This window comes from Copidosoma floridanum, unplaced genomic scaffold (genome assembly GCF_036245765.1).
Source record: "Copidosoma floridanum isolate Cflo_tuat_1 unplaced genomic scaffold, Cflo_Japanese_pri ptg000012l, whole genome shotgun sequence".
In the NCBI taxonomy this organism is placed as follows: Eukaryota; Metazoa; Arthropoda; class Insecta; order Hymenoptera; family Encyrtidae; genus Copidosoma; species Copidosoma floridanum.
Genome location: NW_028321889.1, coordinates 3,543,714 through 3,567,502, shown reverse-complemented (window position 1 = coordinate 3,567,502; position 23,789 = coordinate 3,543,714). Strand labels below are relative to the sequence as shown.

Here is a 23,789-nt window from a genome sequence, read left to right as displayed (position 1 = left end):
TATGTTTTTGTTTAAAAAAAAATTACGACACTCGTGATATGCCTCTACCATGAATAATCGTGCATTCTTCGTTTGATTTTTTTTTTTCTTTTTCATTGTACATCCTGCAATCTTTGACAAATCGAATTAAAAATGAACAATAAATCCCCTTGACAAAAAGCAGCCTTCTCCCGCCCCCATTGTTCTGCCACGGCCGACTTTTTCACTTCTTAAAATTGCTCTGAACATAATAATCCTCCTTTGCCCCTCTAAAAAGGAAAAAAAGCCAAACAAACACGTATAACCGCGACTTTGGGCATTTGTACAAGTTAAAAGAGCCTAAAGGGGTGGCGTTTATTATACGTGGGCACACACACACATGCATATAGCCACGCAGGTGTGAGCTGCTGTGCAAGCCTGCAAACTTTGAAAGTTCACCGCCACCGCCATGTAACGCATACACACGTTATATATACACACATATACAAGGCAGCAGAGCAGCGCACGCATGTATATACGGCGAGTAAAGGGCTTTTGTTGTGCGCCAGACGGGCGCGACTGCCCCGCCTTTACGATTTAGCCGCTGTTGCATGTACATGTACACACACACATGCATATGAAATGCCAGCGCGAAAAATGCCCGTCGCCTACTCTGCTGCTCTGACTTATATGTTTTACGTGCTCTAGCGTGTGTGCATGGCAGCTGATTTTGCTGTGTTCTGAAATTTAGGTCTCTTTTTTTTAAACAGACAACGCACGGGTTGAATAGAAGGTAGACGCTGATTAGTTTGCGCTGGACGACGGATTTTTTTTTTTTTTTTTTTTTTCGTAATGGGATATTAGGGGATGGTTTTTTGTGTGCGCGTTTCGGCGGAGGTAAACAGAGGGGATTCTGTTTCGCAAAGAATAAAATGGTTTTTCGGGAGGATTTATTGTGAAAAAAATAGAAAAAAAAATACGGAGTTATTTTCGAGAGATGTTGGATGATGATAAATCTACATGCGCGAAGCATGTGTTTGTACAATCGAATTTTCATGGTAACAAAAGTAGTTGACATCCAATCGAGCTCAAATTTTGGCCGATGTTGGTTATTCCGAAAAGAAGTTGAAAAACAATTTTTGTACATACAAGTACAGTTTGCACATTTTTTAAAGTTAAACAACTGAACCGAATGAAAAAAATAAAATCATTTGAAATATAACGTGTTAATTGCAAAAGTTGTGAAAAGTAAATGAAACTCTTTTTTTTTGTACTCCAAGTTTTTTCATTTACAATGTCATTCTAACGCTAAAAGAGACGAAAATCACCTTTACTCGTTTAAAAAAATTAGTATCCATCATCCAGTTGTCTTACTTGCCTTTTTTGAACTAAACATTTTTTTCTTTACAATCACTAATTTCATAATAGCACAAAATATTAAAAACCAGGAGAAAACAATGCGTTTTTAAAAACCCAACAATATACCCTCGCCACCCGCACAATTGTCATCATATCAAAAAAATGCCATTTTTCATTATCTTCCCGAATCGTTATCGATTGCTCCATCTTCAACTCTACATTTTAATCAACCAATGTACAAACCACGCCGTTAAAAAAATCTATCGATCCTCCCAAAAACCCTCTACCGTGCACTCTCTTTTTGCGCCTGAAATATAGCCATCAGACGGAAAAAAACGAAAACCAGAAGAAAAAAAACCACCACAGTGTAGCAGCAGAATATACACGCCCAGCATGCGGGTGCTGTCTATATGACCCGCGTGCGTGCAGTAACCCCCGTAACCCACATACAACATATATATTATCCGTGGTATTCTCCGTCTCTAAAGTGCTTTCTATATACGTATTCCGCCGACACACGCACTTTCTCGAATAAATGGCCAAGAGCTCGAGTGTCGTGTCACTCGATAAACCGCAGAAAGAGATAGAGAGGGATCCTAGATGTTTTGTCAAGCTACTCTATAATATATTTTGCAGCGGTAGAGCAACAGTAGCGGGGACGGAAAGCCATTGTTTCACGTAACGATGCAGCTGTACATTATACATATACATATATGTTCTTTGCAACGCTTTAGAGTTGTCGGCGTCTGTTGTGCTTTAGCGGTGGTAACGACACACGACACTCTCTCTCGTATCGGATTTTGGCGTGTGGTTTCCCTCAGCCCCTATTTTTTTTGGAAATCGTATTTAAAACTTAGAGTGCGCTTTCATCTTCATCTCGATATAATGTGTAAGTATGTGGAGAATATTTTTTATCATGATACACATACGTTAAAATGATACAATGAGGTTTCACGCATATCATCCAATATCATGTAGATATTTAGGTTGTCCAGGCCATGAGCCCCCCACAGCCCCTCACTAGCCCCCCCACAAAATAAGATTGTAAAGTTTATTTAATTTCTCCGTATTAATCCAACAAAATTTTGGTCGAGCCCCCCCCCACCTCCCCAAACAACCCCCCCCCCGTTTCCCCATCCCATTTTGAGTCTCCCCGCATCATCCAACGATTTATATGGATGTATTTATAACAAATTATTAAAAATATTCACCATTGGACTAAGCTTATACGTTTAAAAAAAAGTGTACACACGATACTAGATATAATCATCATTTGAACCGAGGCTTGTTTAATTAAACACAACAAGGGTCTTTGTTATTTTTAAGTGTACTAGAAAAAAAAGGAACCCGTCCAAAATTTTGGCCTCGATCCGTTTTCCACACTTGACTCTTTTCTCGTTAATGTCACAAGTGCACACATTCAATAAAGACCAGCCTAGAACCATCCGTTTGCCCACATCGTTAGCGTATCGTTACATGCCCTATTTGCTTCTACAAACATAAATACACGTACCATGTTCGCACGTAGGCACATACCTTTGCACATGCGTCTATTACGTTCCCAAAATCGGTGTCATAAATCAATGCCAACATTTGCGCGCGTTAATGTCCCTTTGTCCTGTGTATCTATGCGTGAATAAATATATACTCACGTGTATACGTAACTATGACACACGGGTCATTTAACGAAAAATTAAATTTTCCATCTCCCAATTGATGGAAACGTCATAGAAAACTTTTCTGATGAACGGTAAGCTTTAAATCATAAAAAATGATACATTTAGTTTTGATACGGTCAGTCTCTCTCGAAAATAATATTACGATAGTGGCACTTGGTTATTGAAGTCACAAATAATTCTAAAAAAAATACTTATTGCGAAAATTTAAAAATGCCTTTTAGGTTTTCGTGAAATGACCCATATATATATTTATGTGTGCACGGACTCGAGTGGTATAGGGTCAGTGACAACCGGCCGTTGTCGTCATTGTCATGTGAGCCAATGTTTTGGCATCGGCTTTTCACACTCTGATTACATTATAGGTCGACGTTGCGCATGAATATATGTATACAAGTAACCAAGAGGCAAATACAATATATCTGGAGCTCAAGCCAAATCGTCTGTAGTATACGTACATACACATGCATGGGTATATGGAAAATCGTTTACGGACGAGGGATCGATATTTTCTTCATCTCCCCTTTCGTTTTCCGTTTTTTTTTTCTCTGTTGCACCGTGCGGGTGTGTATATTTACGTCCGACGGTCATATACTATATACACTCTGTTGTTCTTCTTCGCGTCCGTGTACACCGGAACATCGAACTCCGAGATGTACGTATACGTATACGGAGACCCGATCTATATAGATTTCCGATACGTCGCAAACTCGATTTTTCCTATTTGTTCCTTTTCCCTTGTCTCTCTCTGTACACTGTATACATGTAGGTTGGATACGCCTTTGGGCAATCCAGAGCCAATAACCATCAGAGGAAAAGTCCGCACTTTGCTCCTTACGACCTCCCGTATCTATATGTATATACGTATACCAACGATGTTTTATCGATCGGGCCAATTTGCATTTCCCTATCTTTTTCTCTTTGTTTTCTTGATGCCTTTCGCTCATCAATCAACTTTTATTGCTTTTTTAAAGGAAAAAAAAAGTTTGAATGACTCTTTTTTTTTTTTTCTGCATGGGCCTCTCAAACCAGCGGGAAGAGCCATTACCTTACTGAGTTATTGTCACGTCTTTTAGGTTCAATCACATAATGGTTCTAATGGAAGTAAACACTTGATGAATATTGACCCTTAGTCTTGAATGTACCTACATTGAAAAAGTGGCTTCTTATTTGACAAGTATTTTATTCAGTTGACGCGTTTTAATGGTAGATTTTTTTATGTGTGAGAATGTACAATTCGTGACACATGATGAGAGTCGATACTATCATTGCAAAACTTTTGTTCAAACTGAGGAAAATTATACTTTCTTTTCAAATTATTTCAAAACATGATAAACGTTTCATCAGTAGCCATTTCAAGTAATATAATTACACATTGCGACTGATCAAAATTAATTAAGTAGACCGATGAACCAAGTGAGAGCGTATCATGCAGATTTATTTAATCTTTTCTTACTAACAAAGTTTTCATTTGGATTACTTTTTCCCTTGAATTTTTAAACAAAGAAGTAAGCGCCAAAAGGCTTATACATCTCAAATAAGTTTAATTTGTTTGACCTTTTTTCGTTTATTCCCAAATAACGAGGGAATCCCAATTTTAGAGTTTATCTTTATTATCAATGAAAAAGCAGTTTGAGTTACAATTGTGATGATTGTTTATTTTCATACGAAAGATTGCAGCCAAACATCAACCAAAACATCAGCGTTCCCATAAAAAAAAAAAAAAAAAACACTACCGTTCTGTACACCAAAGTACGATTACAAAACTCGATGAATAGCTCACCATTGCAAAATCAGGGTCCATTCTACTCTCGCTCATCTACAAAAATCACCAAGGCGCCTCGTTGGTCCTGACAAACGTTCAAGAAGCAAACATCCTTTGCGCAACAAAAAAAAAAAAAAAAAAGAAACAAACCCTCATCATCCCTACGGTAACTCATTCAAAATCGCGTCAGAGCGCGAGAGCGCTACAGAGAGAGGATAAACGATCAGCTCGACTTTCTCGGCCAGCACACGCTTTCTGCGCATAGAATACGGAATTTGAAGAATCGTGCGGCAGAGCGAACTTTTTTGGAGCCTCGATTTTCAAAACGCTGTTAGCTCTACGCCCACAGTCATACACTTTTTTACCCATATTTATGATGTAAAGGCGCGCGAGTTCTGCAGCAGTTGTGGTATTTGCATTGAAAACGTTGTTGCAGCTCGTGGATAAAACCACAGGGAAAAAAGCGCATCTTTCTCGCTTTCCTCCGAAATACAACACAACACTGCCCTTGTGTGGCTCTTATTTGTGGACGGGTTTTGAGGTTATGTCACAATAGCTGGATTTTCAATAAAAATTACGCTCCTCAAGGGCTTGCGCTTACGTTAATTTGTGTCAGCCCTTCATTCCGTATTGTTAAAGTGAGCGTTATTCTCCATGTGAAAATCAACGAAAATTGGATTCTGCCTGTGAAGGGTTATTTCGTGTACAACCCTATAGGAATGGTGGCATTAGAAATACAGGATAAGAGCCCCGGTGATTTCTCACCCGGGAAAAAAATATGTAAGTATACGTGCTCGTTAGACGGATTCTTGCAGCGGCAGAACAACTTTTTCGTTCTTTTGTTTGTTTTTTCTTCTTCTCGAGATCGTTAAAAATTCACCTTGTTAGAAAACCGACTCGAAGAGTCAACATGAGCGAGCACACAGGGAGAAAATTCTTTGCCAAAGTTTTCGTTTGTATATTCACGTGGGCAAACTCTCTACAATAATGAGCGCCACACAGCTGAAGGTGAAGGGAAAATTCGCCAACTTTGATACCTGCTGCGCACATAATCGGTATATTACTATGACCGCACCGTAAGTGACTAACTTGCCAGGATCGCTGGTCCAACGAGAAGACGAAAATGCAAAGGATCGGCCACGTAAGCCGATCGGACTTTGAGTTGCTGTTTTAGACAAAGAAACCAATTTTACGCGCGTAATAAATTTACTGGTAAATTTGTTCTTTACAACAGGGGCATGCCATTATATTGCAGAACTTGCTAATCATTCAAGTTTTTTTTTTCTTTATTTTTAGAAATTTTTTACGTCTAAGACTAAACTTCAAGTTTTTGTATCATTCAACCATTTACTTCATCAAATGCTAGACATTGTCTTTTTTTGTCACAAAAATTGTTTACTTTCTATAACAAGCTAAATGTAATGAGGTAAAAAAAAAAAAAAAAAAATCGTTTGCTCGAAATGATCCGTGAGATTTCTAAGTGGATTCACCACAGATAACATTTGGATCCCACGTGCAATTGGAAATCACGTAATATTTTCATGGGAAATTCCACGACCAGTACTTCGAAGTGGTAGGTACTTACGCCCTCTTTGGTGGAGGTGATCAGTCGCTTGCTCCTGCCATGGTAGGTCCTTGGCCTGACGACCTCGTGTGTGCTGAAGTCTCGGGACGGACCTGCAAACGGAAAAAGAAGAATACATGAAAAATTACGGCTGTACGGTGGTACGTTTTCTTTGGATATACTGTTGGGGGAGAATCGTAAGGTCGGATGGGTGTGCGAGGGGAGGAGAATTTTCACTCGAGCTGATGGGCAAATGCAATGCAACTCGTGCGTTCTTGAATTATGCCATTTTTATGCTCTACGCGTGAATAAAGGAAGACGTACGCGCTTCACAGCGTCGTAGAAGCGATGTACTCCTGTGAGCTGGAAAAGTTATTCAATGCTTTTAATGTTCGAACGCTTTATTTTTGTATTTTTTTTTTTTTTTTTCTTTTTTTTCCCTCGACTCCATCGAGCCCATTGAGTTCAGTGAACTGTACACAGTACTTTATTGGAAGAATAAGACTATACGTGCGTTGTGTACGAGGGTGTATTTTTATACGGTAAAAGAAAAAATTTTTCATTTTTGACATGCCTGAATTTTATTGAAAAAAATGGTCCATGCATTGAAATGGCTGTGTCAAAGAATTGTGACTTTGTTAATTCACGTGATGAGTTTTTTTGAAAATGGCAACAGAATCAAGTCCAAAGTTTACCAGCCTGTTTGTATTCCCATCTAAAACTACGTGCTAAATAAAAAAATTCCCTTTTTACCATTGGTAACGAAACATCGCACTGTTCATCAAACCATCCACCCGCGCCATACTAAACCCGAAATGTGATACAATTTTGCCTCACTGTAACGAAGAACCAATTAAAATCTCAAAAACTGCAACTCGACTATACATACACCTAAATGTCCGTTTCGTTCCATTAAGCACGCGGAGCGCAATGTCCCAACAAAGGCAGCACAAAATGATAACAATGTTCTTCCCGCGGGGGAAATTGCATTAGAGTCCTTTTACTTAAAACACACCCCCCCCCCTGGAGAACAAGAGTCCGCACCGTAAAGTAGTTCGCGCAACGCGATACGATGTCACTGGCTGATTAACGCGCTAAAAGCAAAGATACACACACACACGCACACCTACCACGCGCAACTACATATTGCAACAATGTAGGAGGGTTGGAAATATTGCGTGTACGCGTATAATATATACGTGGTGTAAGTTACGGCGATGTTATTTGCCTCTGTATATGTATTGGGTGGGTGCGGGACGGAAGCCCGGGAATTCGTCACTGCAATTTCGAGAGGTAGGGTATGATGGAAAATGTCGAGCGCGCTTGTCGTCTCTTCTGCGTGCCAAACATATTTTGCTCGCGGCGAACAGAATTTGAAAAATCATGTGACTTTCGTTCGAGTTGAACGTGATGTTTTGACGTGAAAAAATTCACGGGGATACATGGTTGCACGACAAACGGGAGCTTCTATTTTTGTCCATTCGAAAAGCCAGGGGGTCGACGATGGTGATGTGTTTTTTCCTTTTTTTTTCAAATATTCACAAAAGTATGGTCGAAGAAAAACAAGGAATGAAAAAATATCGACAAACATACGCCGTGCGATGGAAATTAAAAAACTGATTGATTGATGGCGAGCATGGTTTATGGTGTAGTCGTTTTTGTACACAACGATACATCGCTGCCAACTGCAGCTGGCTTTGAAAAATCGTTGGATATCGAAAACCGCGCAACGGTTCTTGAAATCCGTGTGTGAAATCCGTTTAGATTGGAATCGAATTTTGCCGCTCGAATGGCAATCAAGTAACGAAATTTTCCCTTCGATCTAGAACTTAGAATTGATTTAATCGATACGCGCGGATGGAAGAGAAATTATTGAAGTGAAACTTCTCGTGTTGCAGCTGTAGATTGGCTTTTCAAACAAGGAAAAGAAAAATAAGTAGTGGTGGTGTATTTGTTCTTTTTTTTTAAACTATTTTTGAAGATGGAAAAAAAAAGAGTTTGCTTATAACATTTTTGGAACACGTACACACTTAAAACAAAAATTACAATGCCCTTGCAGTGAAGTAAAACTTCACCAGCACCGTAATTTATTTAGCGGATTCTATATCCTGTCAAACTGTTTGTCACCGATTCTATTTTTTAATTTACAATAATCATTCGATTGTGTGTGATTGGGCATGGAATAAACAATTGATATTTGTCATTTTGTGGAAAATTAAGAAATAATAACAAGTATGTTGTTTTAGCGGCCCATACACGCTTTTAAGGGCTAAAAGAACCATCACTTACGTTCACTTTCAAAAACGTGAATGGCTTATTTTCATAAGAGCTTTTCAAACAAAACAAAGTGAAATATGCTTCTAATGAAAAAAATAAACAACTCATAGTTATTTCGTCCAAAAATGTTGCATCTCTGGTTTTAACGATTAAAACTATAAATTTTTCAGTAACAGTTTTTCATGCATGCTGATTTGAAAAACAACTCATAATTTTTGTAATAAAAAAAACTATGAAAATTACAATGTAATAGGGTTATTCTCAAAGTCATCTTTTTAAGTAAATTGTGTACATGTTTTTGGAAATCCTAAGACAGTGTATGCGAGGCTCAAGGTTTAGTGCGCATACTGTATATTTTTTATATTGTTTAATTAAAATAATCCATCACGAGGTATACATGTAGGTATTTTAAGGGTAGTTTTTATCTGTTCTGATTGATTTTACTTCTAAAAATTTCTCATGAAAAAGGCGATGTACCTCGTATAGTTGAAATTTTTATTTTTTGCTTCGATTTTAAATTTTGATTAAAACAAATTTTTTTTTGTAAGTCTTTATTATTTATTCATTCACCACCTAACAACAAATACATACAATTTACTACATATGCATGAAAAAGTTTTAGCTGTGTATCAATAACTCTATGTTAACACAACTTATGATGTAAAGAGCAATAACTTAATTTAAAAAAAAAAAAATCATCACAAAGTTTTTTTTTCATGCGCAAAGCACGTAGAATAATTTAAAAAATCTCATACAGAAGATTCAAAGGCGAGACGAGGCGAGCGGAGGGAAAAAAAAATGTACGCACGTACACGTGTTCCCCGCGTCGCAAATGAAAAAATTCCGCGACGTACATCATCAAAAGAACCAACGCATACTATATGGTGTTCTTCACTCGGGTGGGAGCCCACTTCATTCGATCTTGGTACAGGTATATATCGTACCCCCGCGTAACTGTACATATAGAGACGTGCAGGCGCACGATTTTTGACGTATACCCACACGCTAAAATAAAAAAAAAAACACCCACGTAACCAAGGACGTTTCGCTTCATGCATACCCATACTAGCATCTACGGTTTTATGGAAAAATAATGACGCTGGTACCTAAAACAGTGTATAATTAAGTCTTGCACTTGAGGGGGAGAAAGTAAGAAGCTGGAGACGAAGGGGTAAAAAAAAGAAGAGGATAAGAGGTGATGTGCATCGGCTCTTCGGGTCGTTAAATTATGCAGGACGCGACGCCTTGGCAGTTTTAAGTTTTCCCGGGAGGGAAAGAAAAAAACAATGCACACAAGTACGGGTGTGCGTATCTACACTATCTCTTTCTCTCGGCTTGCGTGGACTTCCTTTAAATTTAATTTGAATTTTAAACCCCACCCGCAGCAACAACTTCTCGCGTGCTCTCCTCCTCCTTTTCATAATTTATAACACTTTTTTTCCTCGGCTCCGAATCCCCGCGTGTCCCCCCCCCACTTAATTTTATTTCTATCCTGTCTGCAGGCTTTTTCCTTCTCTTTCCGATTCGTTTGATTATTCAAGCAGCTATATATACAAAAGTGCAGTGCTCCCATATATAATTACTCTCTTTGTTGAATTTTTTTTCTGATGTGGACGTACTTTAAACATCAGTCCATCTTATCGCGGTAATGGATTATTGATTGAATTTTTAAGTACAATCACCGAACTTTTCGTAATTACATATCGTATTTTTTTTTTTTTTTTTTTTCCCTCGAGTAAAAAAATCTATGAGGTTCGGCTGTTTGATTAGCTAATACCGGTTCACGTGGCATTAAAAGGCGAGCTTTCGGATGGATCAAGTCAGCTTCACTGTATTTGAGATTAAAAATAAAACCAATCGGTCAGTATTAATTGGAAAAATTGTACGCGATGGGTCAAGTCCACATTAAAATTTTGCGATGAGAATATAAATAAAACGCACGAAGCTTCTGTTGAAGAAAAAAAATCACAAACTCGAGGTAAAAAACTCGATTGGCTTTCGCTGAGTCACGTGACGTAAAATTAATAGGTAAGCTTTTCAAAAAACGTCATTGTAAGCATAGACAAGAAGATTGAAACTCTCAAACATGAGATTGGACCCATAACAATAAAAATCAGAAAAAAATGTTGCAAGGCACGTTATTACTTTACCGCGACTAATCATCGTAAAAAAAAAAAAAAAAAAAAAAAAAACAACAACAATAGTTATAATAATAATAATAATAATAATAAGCTTTAAGCTCGAGATGAAAGATGATACTGCACCGCGTGGGGAACAAAGTGTTTGTATAAGCCGCGTAATTAAGATACAAAGTTTCCCCTAAATACCGCGTTTGCACACTAAGCCCACAAGAGAGTGTATTATACACGCGTACACTCCAAAGTTACACAAGCCCTCCCCTCCCTCGGATTCCCTCATTAATTGCACACGGATCGAATAACTGGTGCATGTACACGTTGTATACGTATATACATATTATTATGTGGTCCAGACGCTCTTTGTTCGCTCAATGCACGCTGCCGGCCAAGTTAAATAATCGTAGGCTCATTATACTGCAAAATAAGCTCTGGAGCGAGAGCTACCGATAAGTATAGACGCCCAGGGTTGGGGGGTAAATTTATACGGGAGAAGCAGAGACGGGGCGTCTCGATTTCCATGGATTATTGCTTTCCGGCTGTATATACCTACAGCATACCCGAGGTGGATGCAAATTCTGTCTGCGCGGATTTTGGCTTGTTGTTTTGTCTATGTATGTATGTATATATGTAGGGTGTACGTGGAAGCCCCGAGAGGAACTTTTGTCCTATGCTGTTTCTTTTTACTTTTGTTTCTTTCGAGGATCGCGCTCCGAGCTCGTGAATATTTATGACTTGATAAAGGTTACTCACTGATAGATGGCTTGGCCTTTTTTTCCCCCCCCCGGAGAGGAAGAAATGGAAATGTCGTTCGATGCTGCATTACGATTTTGTTATTAAAAGTGGGAGAGGTCGTGTGCTCGAGTGGAGCTTTTAACTTTTTTCGTTCGATAAGGATGTTGCATTGGACGATTTTTCTTGTTGGCAAATAAAATATTGAGTTTTAATGTTGAAAAAGAACACTGACAAACAATCCAAAATATATACAAGAAATTGTTTCCTAGAACAGTTTCAATCTAGAATGTTTTCTTTAATAAATTAAAATTTCCTTACTTCAAGACAATATTTATTTCAAATGAAAAAAATTAATGTTCTTGAGGTGGAAAAATATTTTCTTCTAGTAAAGAAATTTTCAGTTCAAGCTATTTGAAAAAATATCTTTTTTTTTGTCCAACAATTTTTTTTTAAATTTAAGTACTGTGTATGAAGACTGAGCTAAAATTAAAAAAAAATCATGAACTACGTCCGTACGCTTTCGGATGTGCGCAATATTTAAATATGATTTTTAGAACTAAACTTTGTATTTTTAGTTGAATTCTTTATCCTTTTGAAAGATGTGTCTGAATAAGATAATACGTGCATTACTGAAGGGAACTTTTTTTGAAAATTGCAAGGTGCGTGGGTACTTATTATTATATTATAAAAAAAAAAATTACACCTAACAACGCCCTTAATGACAGAACGTGTCCAATCCTTCGAAAAAAAATAGAGTCTGCAAAGCTCTACTGCTTTTTATAGTCTCCTGGTCTAAAGGTACACACTTGTATACCCACGAATCGATAATCCAGAGAGACAGAGACTTGGATGATTCATCTAGTCTGTAATATATACTTGCTTCCGTCCGACGACAGACGACGTCGCGACGTCACTTTTGCTTACTAATATAAGTGCTGTGTACTTTCTGCTACAAAAAAAAAAAAATGCTTTTTTTCTTCCCTACTTTGCTCGAGTTGCTGTAAATTGAGCCCGGGAAGAGTAAGATTAATTTTTTTTTTTTTTTTCGACTCTCAAGACAACTTATTGTTTTCCGGAAAAAAAAATGCTTTTTTTCTTCCCTACTTTACTCGAGCTGCTGTAAATTGAGCCCGGGAAGAGTAAGATTAATTTTTTTTTTTTTTGACTCTCAAGACAACTTATTGTTTTCCGAAAGAAAAAAAAAAAAAAAAAAAAAAAAAAAAAACCAAGTGACTTGTACCTTTTATTTATTTAACATTTTTCCAACGAATAGGGAGATGCGAAAATGTCTTTTTTAAACTTGTAAAAGATAAATATGAACAATTAATGTATGAATACGTATTTTGTACTTTTGCAATTCATGTAATATCTAAAAAAAAAAAAAAAAAACTTGATCATACCGAGGATAAAACTTGAGTAAAAATCTACACCAGCAGTGGTATATTTTGTATTCCGATGCATTTAATTAATTACGCAACGATTGGACGTACAGGAAACTGTAAACTTTCTCGTCCGACTCCGCGTTTATGTACAAACTCAACGTATCCGCGATACAAAGACAGGATACATCGGGAAATCGCATACACGATCGTCAAAACAGAGGGTTCGGTAGGGGAAATTCCCGCGAGCAACAATTGCACTCGAACAAACCCAAGGAAAAGCCGAGCCAATCTGGAGTCCATCCAAAACGTAATCCTATTTCGAGTCGTGCACGAAAATCCTCGTATTCCCGGCAAAAGCTCTCCTCCTCGGTCGGCAATCCTTGTAACAATTCAATGGAATCATCTGCTAACCCGCCCAATAAAACGTGTGTGTGGAGGTGAAGGGGCTCGGGATAACACAAATAAACGCCTTTTGCGAGATTCTCGATCCACACTTATCAACTCAAACAGAATCATCGCCACGATCCTCTTCCCCACCCCCTGCTTCCACCCTTTTTCTCTCTCTAACAAGTACGGCAGGCCTCGCGCGGAAAACAATGGAGAGCTCCCCCGAGAGGGGGAGGGAAGGCCTTGTTCCCTACTCTCGCAAATACCATTATCTTTAATTGCGCCTCCTTCGCTGCCTCCACCTGTCCTCTTCTCCCTCTCCGCGCGTATACTTGCATTTGCATTCGCTCTTGCGCGTCGGAAATTAATTCATCATGCCCCTCGAGTCGATGCATGTATATATTATATGGGAATGTGCCGTGGTTTGATATAATACGAGGATATACGTCTATGTGTGTGTAGGCAACAACGATGTTTAATTGTACTATAGGTAATATCGTGTAATGTGCATCTCGTGGCGAAGGCGGTGCGAGGAGGGAATTGGGTTATTGTGACATGTAGTTAAAAACATGCGGTATTGGGGATTATGGTTGTAAAAGGACGCATTTTTAGTTACTCTTGTTTTTTCAACCTAGTGTTTTAATATTAGCTCCGTGGGATGGATCGTTGAAAAATATGTGGCACGTATTTTGTTTTCTGTTTCCATACAGAAAGAAAAAAAAAAAGGAAAAAAATTGATGAAGGCATAGACAGTGTCAAAGATTTGGAGCGAGGAGCTTGTGACGTCGGAGCATTGTCAATTTGCGTGTCGAATTCACTACGGTCTGAGGTCATACACCCCCCCTGTACTCTCAAATTTTGATGATCTCTGTATCTTTGTCGTTTTCATGATTTAGTTTGTTAATGGCGCAAATTAAACGTGTATGAAGCAAATGAATTTAATACCATACCGTTCGATGACATATAAAGATTGTCTTTACAAATATCGATTGTCAGTGGATATTTTCGATGTTTTATAATATAATTTTTGACGATTTGTAGGACAACCAAATAGGTACTTTTGTTGTTAAAAGATCTGCGAGATTTTAACGCGATGTCACGCAGCATCAACTCGTCTGTATCGAGTTGTATGCGAGTTTGATCAAATCCGAGGATCTTTCCCTAAAACTCTGATCTCTGAAAGTAAAATTGTCACCTCGTCGGCTATTTGTTGTACAGTACCAGACATCATTTTGAAATGTTTCAATCGCATTTTATCCAACCGTATATGTATTTTTCACTATTTTACATTGAAAGAGTAAGTCAACCAACGGTTTGAAAAAAGTCACTCCAAGCAACGCCATCGAAGATAATATGTTGTTTGATAAAATCGAGAAAAATTTACCGAAATTGCCTTTGTACGGTAGGAATCGATACATCCCGTCAACACCGGCAGCCAAGCACCCACGTCGAGAAAAAAAACAAACGAAAGAAAACATACCAAGACTATTATTAGCTCGGCAACGACGTGTACGTTTCGACTCTCTGTCCCTCGTGTTCTTGCACTTACGTACGAGTAGTAAGCCAAACCCAACATACGCGCTTATATCTGCAACGAAGGCGGAGGAGGGTCCCCCCTTGAAATTCAAGAGAAAATAAACTCGGCCAGTCCCCGTGGCTACTGTACACTTTTTTTGCTTGTGTCCCTTTCTAGAGACGCACGATGGCAAAGAGCGACGATTAATAGTCGTATAGGGGGTACAAAGCGGAAACAAAATTTCTTGCAGAGATACGCCAACGACAACCCAAATGGCACGAAAAAAAGAAAAAAAAGACACGCACGTGGTACTGGGTGAGACCTTTTTTTTTTGTCTTACACGAGCGAAGCTGTTTGAAATTTTTCGTTAGAGATTCAAGGGCGTTCGTCGAGCTTTGGGAGCAGTATACGTTAGAGGGATGGTTGAAAAAAATTGACGACAACACGCGAGTGTTCAACTAGACAATTCCAAGTAGGTAACACGAGAACAATTGCTTGCGCAGAATCTTTATTAATAATCAGAAAGGAAAAAAATCTTCGTCGGAATGACTGTGGCGTTGGGTGCGTGAGTGTACGTAAGAACGCAGTCATTAGTCACGTGCGCGGTCTCGGCGACATAACGGAGTGCTCGCCTTGTTTCGCTTCCTCGTGTCTTTCCCGGTATTAGGTTGAGAAGAGGAGAAACAAAAAAAAAAAACAAAAAAAAAAACAAGAATCTAATGGAGAAAATTAGTTTCAAGTGCTCCTTCATGCGACGGGATTTAATGATCACGAGAGAGGAGTTTCTTCTTTTGACTCACCGGAGAGCTCGATATACATATAAATAACGATACGATGGTTTTTTTGGAACAATAATCTTTAGAGGGTTTTTTGTAGTTTTTTTTTTTTAAATTTAATTCGGTAGTGGAGGATAACGATAATAACAACAACATTCGATCGAGTAACGCTATTAACAAGATAAGAGCACACAAGGTATTAAGTTCTTTGCACGTGGTACGAAAAGTTTGTAATTTATTTGTCGTGGCAGTGTTTGTGGTACGTTATTAATAGGCACTCTGGTGTTTTAATTACACTAATCAGCAGAGTGGCGCAGGTGGGAGCGCATTGGGCTGATATCCCGAAGGTCCGTGGATCGAAACCACGCTCTGCTATCTGTATATTTTGGAATCAAAAATATGTTAGTATCAACAACAACATCAAGGGGTAAGAATTTTTTCTTCTACGTACAAAAAACACAATTGTTAATGTCCATATGTATTAAAAAAAAAACCATCGATGGCTCCACGTGAGAATTACTCCATTGTGATATTGGTCGAAGATCATGTTTTCATTGTCACGCCCGCAAGCATATTATAGACTTGAATAATATTGTCAAGTACGAATTCATGGACACATTGTTTGCACGACGTATTTAGTATAAAAAACTTTTGCAAAGTGTGCAAGTGTTGATACAAAATATTTTTTTCACCTCATCCTGCAACTACATGAAACCTGCAGCGTGCAACACGACGAGAGAATGAAAAACAATGCCCAAGGCCTATCTGTACTTTCCAAAGTACTCGTCGCACGTAGAGGCCAAAACTCAACACCCTTGCCCAAAAAGGGTACATATTTATCAACAACGTCGTCGCGCGTCATGCAAAATGAATCGTCCTCATTTAATAACCAAACGCGTTCTAATTAAAAGCACTTCCCGGTCACGTTGTTCACCTCCTCCTGCCCTCTCTCTTTCTCTCTCTATGCAGAGAAAATCTGACCAATCCCTTGCGTAACGCGAATGCAGCGAGCGAGCAAGTCCAATTAATTCAATACATGACAATGACAGTCGTTAGGGGTATGCATGAATATATGTATATATGTATGGTATCTTCCCTTTGGGACGGGCTTTCATTAAGGTCGCCTCATTTAGAGGGATAATTAGGGCCGTTTAAAGGGACTATATAATATATATATATAAATGGCTACGGAGATGGATGAATAGCCTATAGTAATGGCTTGTTCTCGCTCCTTCTCACTCCCTTCGTTCGATACGTTAATTTCGGAAGTGACTTTCGAGACGAGCTTGCGCCGCAGGAAGAGGAGGAGAAGTAGAGGCAGGGGAGAAGACAAACGATTAACGGCGAACAAAGGGGAGCGATGGGAAAGTGTATATATATACGTATATGTGTGTGTACACCGTTAAAATACTTATACATATAGTTGTTGGTTTTGAGTGGTACATGTGTGAGGGTGAAAAAGATGGGAAGTTGAGAGGAAAAAAGATTCGCTCATCGAGTCTTTAGTTTTCCGTGAGACTTTGTTTCCAGTCAATTATTATAGTTCACATACCAGGTAAGGGGTATATTCCGCGGGATTGAGCAATTTTGATACATTACCGTGGATAATGCAAGTACAAGCTTCGTCTCGAGTTCTCGTATGGAGGCAATGAACGATTAATCAATCGTTTCCAATTGTAGGATTTTTTTATGATTGCTCGTTTTTGGAAGGATCTTCGACTTTTCACTATACGTCTTAGCATTGATTCTGCGTTCGTGTAATACACCGCAAAGGGGAGAATTTCAGCTGTAATCCTACATTTTTTCAACGTGTCGTATAATGTACAGGTACTTGTTGATGTCTCGGGATGACACATAAACGAATTTTCATTCACAGTACACTTTACAGTAAACTTATGTTGTCAAAGATAATAAACATTACGTATTAAATTATTTCCATGCAAAATAAGTTTGAACCCTTGCCTCTCTTGCCGCTTCAATTTTTTTTTGTTTTTTTTGTTTTTTTTTTGTTTTTTTTTTTTGTTTTTAAGATCACAACGACAAACAGTTTTGCACACTACACGAGAGCAGAGTTAAAAACCGAGGATGCACGATTAAAAACACCCTTATCCTACATGAATGAGCACAACGATACATTATAGTTACAGCAAAGGATCGACATGTAATAAGAGCAAGCCACGGATAGGAAGCCAAAAGAAGAGACAAGGAGGGAGCGGACTATCGAGTCGAAGGTGACGGAGGGGGTGGTGAAGGAGGCGCAGCGCAAATTGTCGCTGCGCTCGGGCTGCTGAATAGACGAATCAACGGGAGAAAAAGGAAAAGGAGAGGCACAAGTATATATATATATATATATATATATATATATATATATATATATATATATATATATATATATATGTATATATAATAATAATAATGTATGCAGTCAAAGGCCTTTTTCTCTGGTTCGCTTGTTAGCCAATTAAGCTTGATAGCAGTAGCCGCCGCAAAGTCTCTCTCTCTCTCTCTGCAGCATAAGCTGTGCGACGTTGCACGTGAGGGATCGGCAGAGTTTGGACTCCACGAGGAGGAAATGTGGGCTCTTCTGGGGGGGGGGGGGTGAAACCGTGGTAGTATAGTTGCTGGTGGGCGAGGAAATGCTTTGAAGTCACGGGGAAGGAAGGGGTGGATGCTAAATCCCGTGACACAGGAAGAGTTACGTTTGATCTAATTAAGGGGATTCTTTTGCCCCCCCCTCCCCGGCAGAGGGAGAATAGTTTCGAGGGGTTGGGCGATTACGCAGCGGATTTTTCTTCTTTTTTCTCGTTTCAGAGTCGGATTTTCGTTATTTGCGCTTTAAGCGTGAATTACTGTTTGAGAACACTTTTTTACCGTCTGATTTCGTTAGTGGGTACATAAAGCGAGGGTTCACTGGATTTACGATCTTTTTTTTTTTTTTTTTTTCTTCTATTTGTCATTTAACTACTTTACCAATAATCTAGACTTTGTTAATCTTGTATTGTATATGAATGATCTATGGAAAATAACGAAATTCATGTACTTAATGAGTATAATTTATAAAAAAAAAAAAAAGAAAAAAAGAAGGTTTTAAAGGTTCATCATACTTGGAAAAATAATGTTAAGTTGTGTATTCACCCATGACCGTGCATAGATTTAGGCAAATCGTTTGAAGAGACGTCGTTGTCAGTTGGGCGTTTACACAAGTTTTATAAAAACATTAATTTCGGGTTAATCATTGAATCGTAGATACGAAATTTAATTATTTTTCCATTCATCGTACTCGAATCCAAGTAGTGGCTACGAGTAAAATCATCCAATGACGAGTCAAAGTCGACATAATGATTTTCTTTTTTTTTGTCATGCAAAATAAATGCCAAATAAATCAATGTAATATTAAACAAAAAAAAACTCCTCTGTCGTATATTTCTACCAGACTGTCAAATGAAACTATACAATAAAAAAAAAAAAATAAAAAAAAAATAAAAAACACTATAAAAGATATAAAAGAGACGACCAACCGCAAGTCTCTCTGATTTCGAATCAAAAGCTCCGTCCGACTCGTTGAATATCGGAAACACGCCCGTTTTGCCCCGAGCAGTTTTGTTTTGCTCTTGAAAATAGACTTACAATTGGAAAAAAAAAAAAAAAAAAAAAAAAATTCCAAAGAACGCGAGCGCGAGCCGTTATTCTCTACAACGGATGAACGCTTTCGTTTGGCCATACTTACACTCGGCGTAAGAACTCCAGCGTGAATCACGGCCTCTCGTCACTCCTCTTCGTTTATTCCATTGAGTATATATGTATAGGTATAGCTTATTTTACAAAGTGAAAAAAGGAGTTGCCGATGATTCGTTTCTCACAGAATGAGAGAGCTCTGACGTGCGTACTTATTTGTACTTAGGTACGTGGACGCACTTGTGGTGTGCGCGATTCGCGCCTTTACGTGAGAGAGTGTCATTGTCGTTGCAAGTGCTCCGATATTAATGACACATGTGCGCGCGAGGATGGCGCCTGGGAATACTTTAACCTTTTTTTTTCTCTCTCTCTTTCGAGTGCGTGCACGTTTGGGTGCGTATGTGTTTGAGTAGCGGATGATGGGAAACGCGGGTACGTTTGTATACGTGCAGCTTGTCGTTTTTTACGTCAGCGTTAGGTTATAGTGTGACTCCCGAGCTTATACTTGGACCATCCAACAAATATAACGAAAAAATAACGCGAATAATAATACATATCATAAGAATGAAACGATTCTTATCATGCGTACAAATAATGCGAGTAAAGTATAAGTTTCATTTATCAATTGAATGATAATTCTGGATAATCGTCATGTCTTGTCCCTCTGCCAGTTTATCAATTATTTCAAGTATATAACCAGCAAGTATAAAACCTGTTAGTATAATTATTACGTTGAAATGTATATTTATCTTGTCACCTTCGTTTGAAGATAGGACATTTGTTGCATTTTAAGATTATCAACCATTCCTTGAAATTTCAAAGAATCCATGACAACTTGATTATATTGGATCTATAAACTTCTTAAATATTATAAGTATGTAGATATGTACTGTTGCACGCGTGCCGAGGATATTTTATATTTTAAACGTTACCGGGGATGAAACGTTAGAATGTGATTTTTTTTTTTTTTTTTTTCTTAATAGCCAACATGCCATAGAATTAACAAGAAAAAAATTGATCAACTCGATTGATTGCATAATTAAAGGTGATAATCTTAACAAGACGATATGTACATATGTATGCATGAACGAGGGCACGTAAAACTCAGTTGAGTCATTCGGTTGCTCGTTCGAGTGTATGAGTGTTCCTGTGCATTGTTGGGCGCAGCAATTGTGAAATTCATAAGCAAAAGCGTTTCGGGCGAATTGAATTATTTCTTTCGAATGCAATTATAAACGGGACCGTATAGCTCAAAAAGCTGTAATTTACGCCGCTAACTTTCCGGGCTCGCGTGCGTAGCAGTAAACTCGAGGATGGAATTATTTTTTATTTTTATTGCAACTGAAAATAACTTGGTCAAATTTAATTAAGGGATCGCGTATGTGTGGTGATGCATCAGAAAAAGCGACTAGTCTCGGCTCAATTTAATTATACCTTTTACTTATAGGTCCTCCTTAAAAAATTGCAACCGTATTGTGAAAAAAAAAGTTTTTTTCGACTTTTTAAGATATTATCTTACAGCTATTTTTATTATAATCGTTTATCGTAATAAATAAAATTTTAATCGCAATTTTAGAAACAAACTGAAAACGATTTTGTTTACTCTTTTTCAAAAAACCATTTACAAGTTTCGTGAACATCGACATTATAAAAACTTCTCGAGTGCCTGTATTCGCGTTATTTTGTGAGTCGCCTTTATTATATTTTTTTCATGAGAATTTTAATCAACACTCATAAGTAAGGCTCATTGATTAGCGTTACGTTAATCAAACACTGTCATGCTATTGTATATACTTTATCTTTTTTTACTCAAAGAAATTAGATGATGTTGAATCAGATACAGTACGAGAATAAACAACATTAGTCCATAGTAAATGTCAAAATTCAAAAATATTGTAGATCATAAAGAGGACATCAAAACCACGTAATCACAATCAAGCCACACGTACGCGTGTGACCCACATTTTTCTAACGAAAAATGGAAAAAAGAAAAAATTTGTTACAGCCATCACCATCGCTTGCTGATTAAAATCCTGAATGAAAGGAGAAAAAAAAGGATATGAATCATTAGGCGCCCAGTAGCAGTCGTACAAAACCCAACGAACCAAGAGACCGACAAACTCTTGAAAAAAAAAAAAAAAAAAAAGGAAAAAGAAAGAAACGTTTCTAATCTCAATCACGTCCCGGGGCTACAAATGCACTCGATCCCCTTCCCCTCCACGCCCGACCACCCCCGCAACAACAATGAATAACAGCACGGAGCACCCCACCTCTACCTCATGCTCGATAAGGCGTCCATACTATGTACACCACTATATATATACCAATGCACTGCCGCAGTTGGCGCTGTGGGTTGCTAATTAACAACCTCGCCTCTTACGACGGGGCAGGAAGGGGGGGTTAGAGATACTTAACCTCCAGCGCAACGAGCAAAGCAACGTGAAAATCGATAAGACCCAACTATATACATACATGTATTCATCCACTTATTCAAAGACCGCGAGCATTCGGGAGGATGTGTAATCTCCCGCACTAACGTGTTTGAAAATTTAATCTCCGCGATCGCGCCTATACAACGATCTATGCATAAAACATTATTATGCACTCGCAGTAGCTTTATTAAGGCTGTTCGATACATCGCAAAATTGCATAACTTTATGACATTACCCACATGTTTTAGTCATGAGAAGAAAGTTAGGTTTTTTTTTCGATACATCGAGCTGCTTCGATAAAACTTCAGGGGCTTCATCACGATACGCGATATCTAGCAAATACAAACATAATATTGTTTTAAAACGTCGTTTTTTTTGGAGTAGATGGTGAAAAGGTTTAAATAACCTCACGATACGTTAACTTTTTTAATTAAAAGATGCAGCGGTCCGATCATGTTACTATATATATGTATGTATCTCTCGATTGAATACCATTCGATACATCGCATGTTTGTCCGGAAACCTAACCTCTTTCCAAATTTCAATTCATGGATACGTTAGGTGATATTTTATATAACGTATCAAATATCAGCAGGTTGTGTAATAGGGCCTCGATCGGTAGGGTTTTACGATAGTGTGCATTATAACATTGAAAAGTCAACGTAATTTGTGGTCAACTTAACCTCTTTTCCGCCGATTTCAGCGCAAATAACTTCTAAAAACCATACGACTCAGCGACACATCACACGTCCAAATAAAACTGAAAAATCTTCCAACCGCCCCGTTTAAAACATAAAAAGTGGTCCTCCGGCTCGGCCTCTGATTGTTATTTTCCTTTCTTTTCTCGCCTCCAAGATTTTTCGCCGCGCCCCCGGCTGTTTTATACAGTAAGTATATACTGCGGAGCTCGCGTTCTTCTCTTCGAGGGCTGAAATTGCGAGTAAGAGGTCCACGGGGTTTCGGCGAAATTCCTCGAGGTTCCGACTAACGAGCGTGGCTGCTGTTGGCGCCTCATTGTTTGTTGGTCCGCGTTTCGCCCGAGAGACGGTTACCCAGAATCTTAACGAGGGACCCGACAATAAAGAAAAGAATTTTGTTTCTCAAGTTTTCATTTAGTTTTATTTACTTTTTTTTTGGAAGATAAATGAGAGCATTGGGATGGAGAATTCGAGAAAATTTTTCTTGCCATGTCAAGAGTGGTTAAACGACGTCCGCTTCGTAACGATGTCGACGACACTCTTCCATCTGCGGATGGTAAAAAACGACACGAACAACCCATTACTGGCAAAGGTTGTCGCTAAGTATGCAACTTTCCTCCCTTTCGACACGCAACTCTTTGGGCGTACCGAATCATAAAAACCCTCGCGTTTCGCTCCTTTTCCCTCAGTGAGTGACAATAATAATACGCAGAAGTGGTATCGATTATTGCCATTACTTCTACCCCTGCCCAGAATTCGTTTCTCAGTAAAAGAACACGCGACCGGGAGATGTTTATATTTTTGTACTCTCACGGGGAGGATGCAAACAAAAGCGTTGTGTATGGTGTTGCTGAAACGTCGTTCCAATGAATTCCACGTTCCTCCGATACATCGTAAGTCAGAAAGCCATAGTCGTTTGTTGTTCTTTGCAACACTGTTTCTTGTATGTGTAAAAAATGCTACCTCTTTTATTTTCGGCAAAGCACGTGTCAATTTTACAAAAAAAAAAAAAAAAAAAAAAATCCTGCTCAAAAAGAAGCGAAAACTCAGCGGCAGACACGATATGTGTACACGAGCGAGAAAACACGCAGACCCGAGGATAATAATCATCGTCCCGGTGAAACGGGTTTTCCTTCCCCTCCCCCTCAGCGGGGGGTTAACCAAATAATTTAACAAAGCCCGTACGTGCGCGCGATGCGGCTGTTTGTTTGCCTCGACTCTTTATTTAATCAACGTCCGCGTGCTAATGTTCGACTGAACTCAGCGGTCGAAAATTTAGGGGGGGGGGAGGATACAAATACAAATTTAGGGGGGAGATTGCCCCTTTTTTTCTTCATTTCCTCTATTTACGCGCGTACACACAGAGATAATAGTTCTCTATTAAAAATCACTGGATCGGGACAAGCTGTCGATAAGTAATCGTGTCTATAGTGTTCGCTGAAACATGAACTAAA

The 23,789-nt window shown here is 38.6% G+C and overlaps 1 protein-coding gene and 1 non-coding gene across 3 annotated transcripts in view; one reads left to right on the top strand and one right to left on the bottom strand.

Moving 5' to 3' along the window:
* The window catches only part of Meltrin (disintegrin and metalloproteinase domain-containing protein meltrin), a 110,073-nt gene that overhangs the window by 26,450 nt on the left and 59,834 nt on the right, over window positions 1-23,789 (bottom strand). For both annotated transcript variants that reach the window (XM_089590623.1, XM_089590624.1), the window contains one exon: window positions 6,344-6,435. In XM_089590623.1, the coding sequence (XP_089446749.1) occupies window positions 6,344-6,435 (92 nt within the window). The remainder of the gene's footprint in view (window positions 1-6,343; window positions 6,436-23,789) is intronic.
* Window positions 15,833-15,905, top strand: TRNAI-GAU (transfer RNA isoleucine (anticodon GAU)). Its single transcript has one exon. It is a non-coding gene; the product is annotated as a tRNA-Ile (tRNA).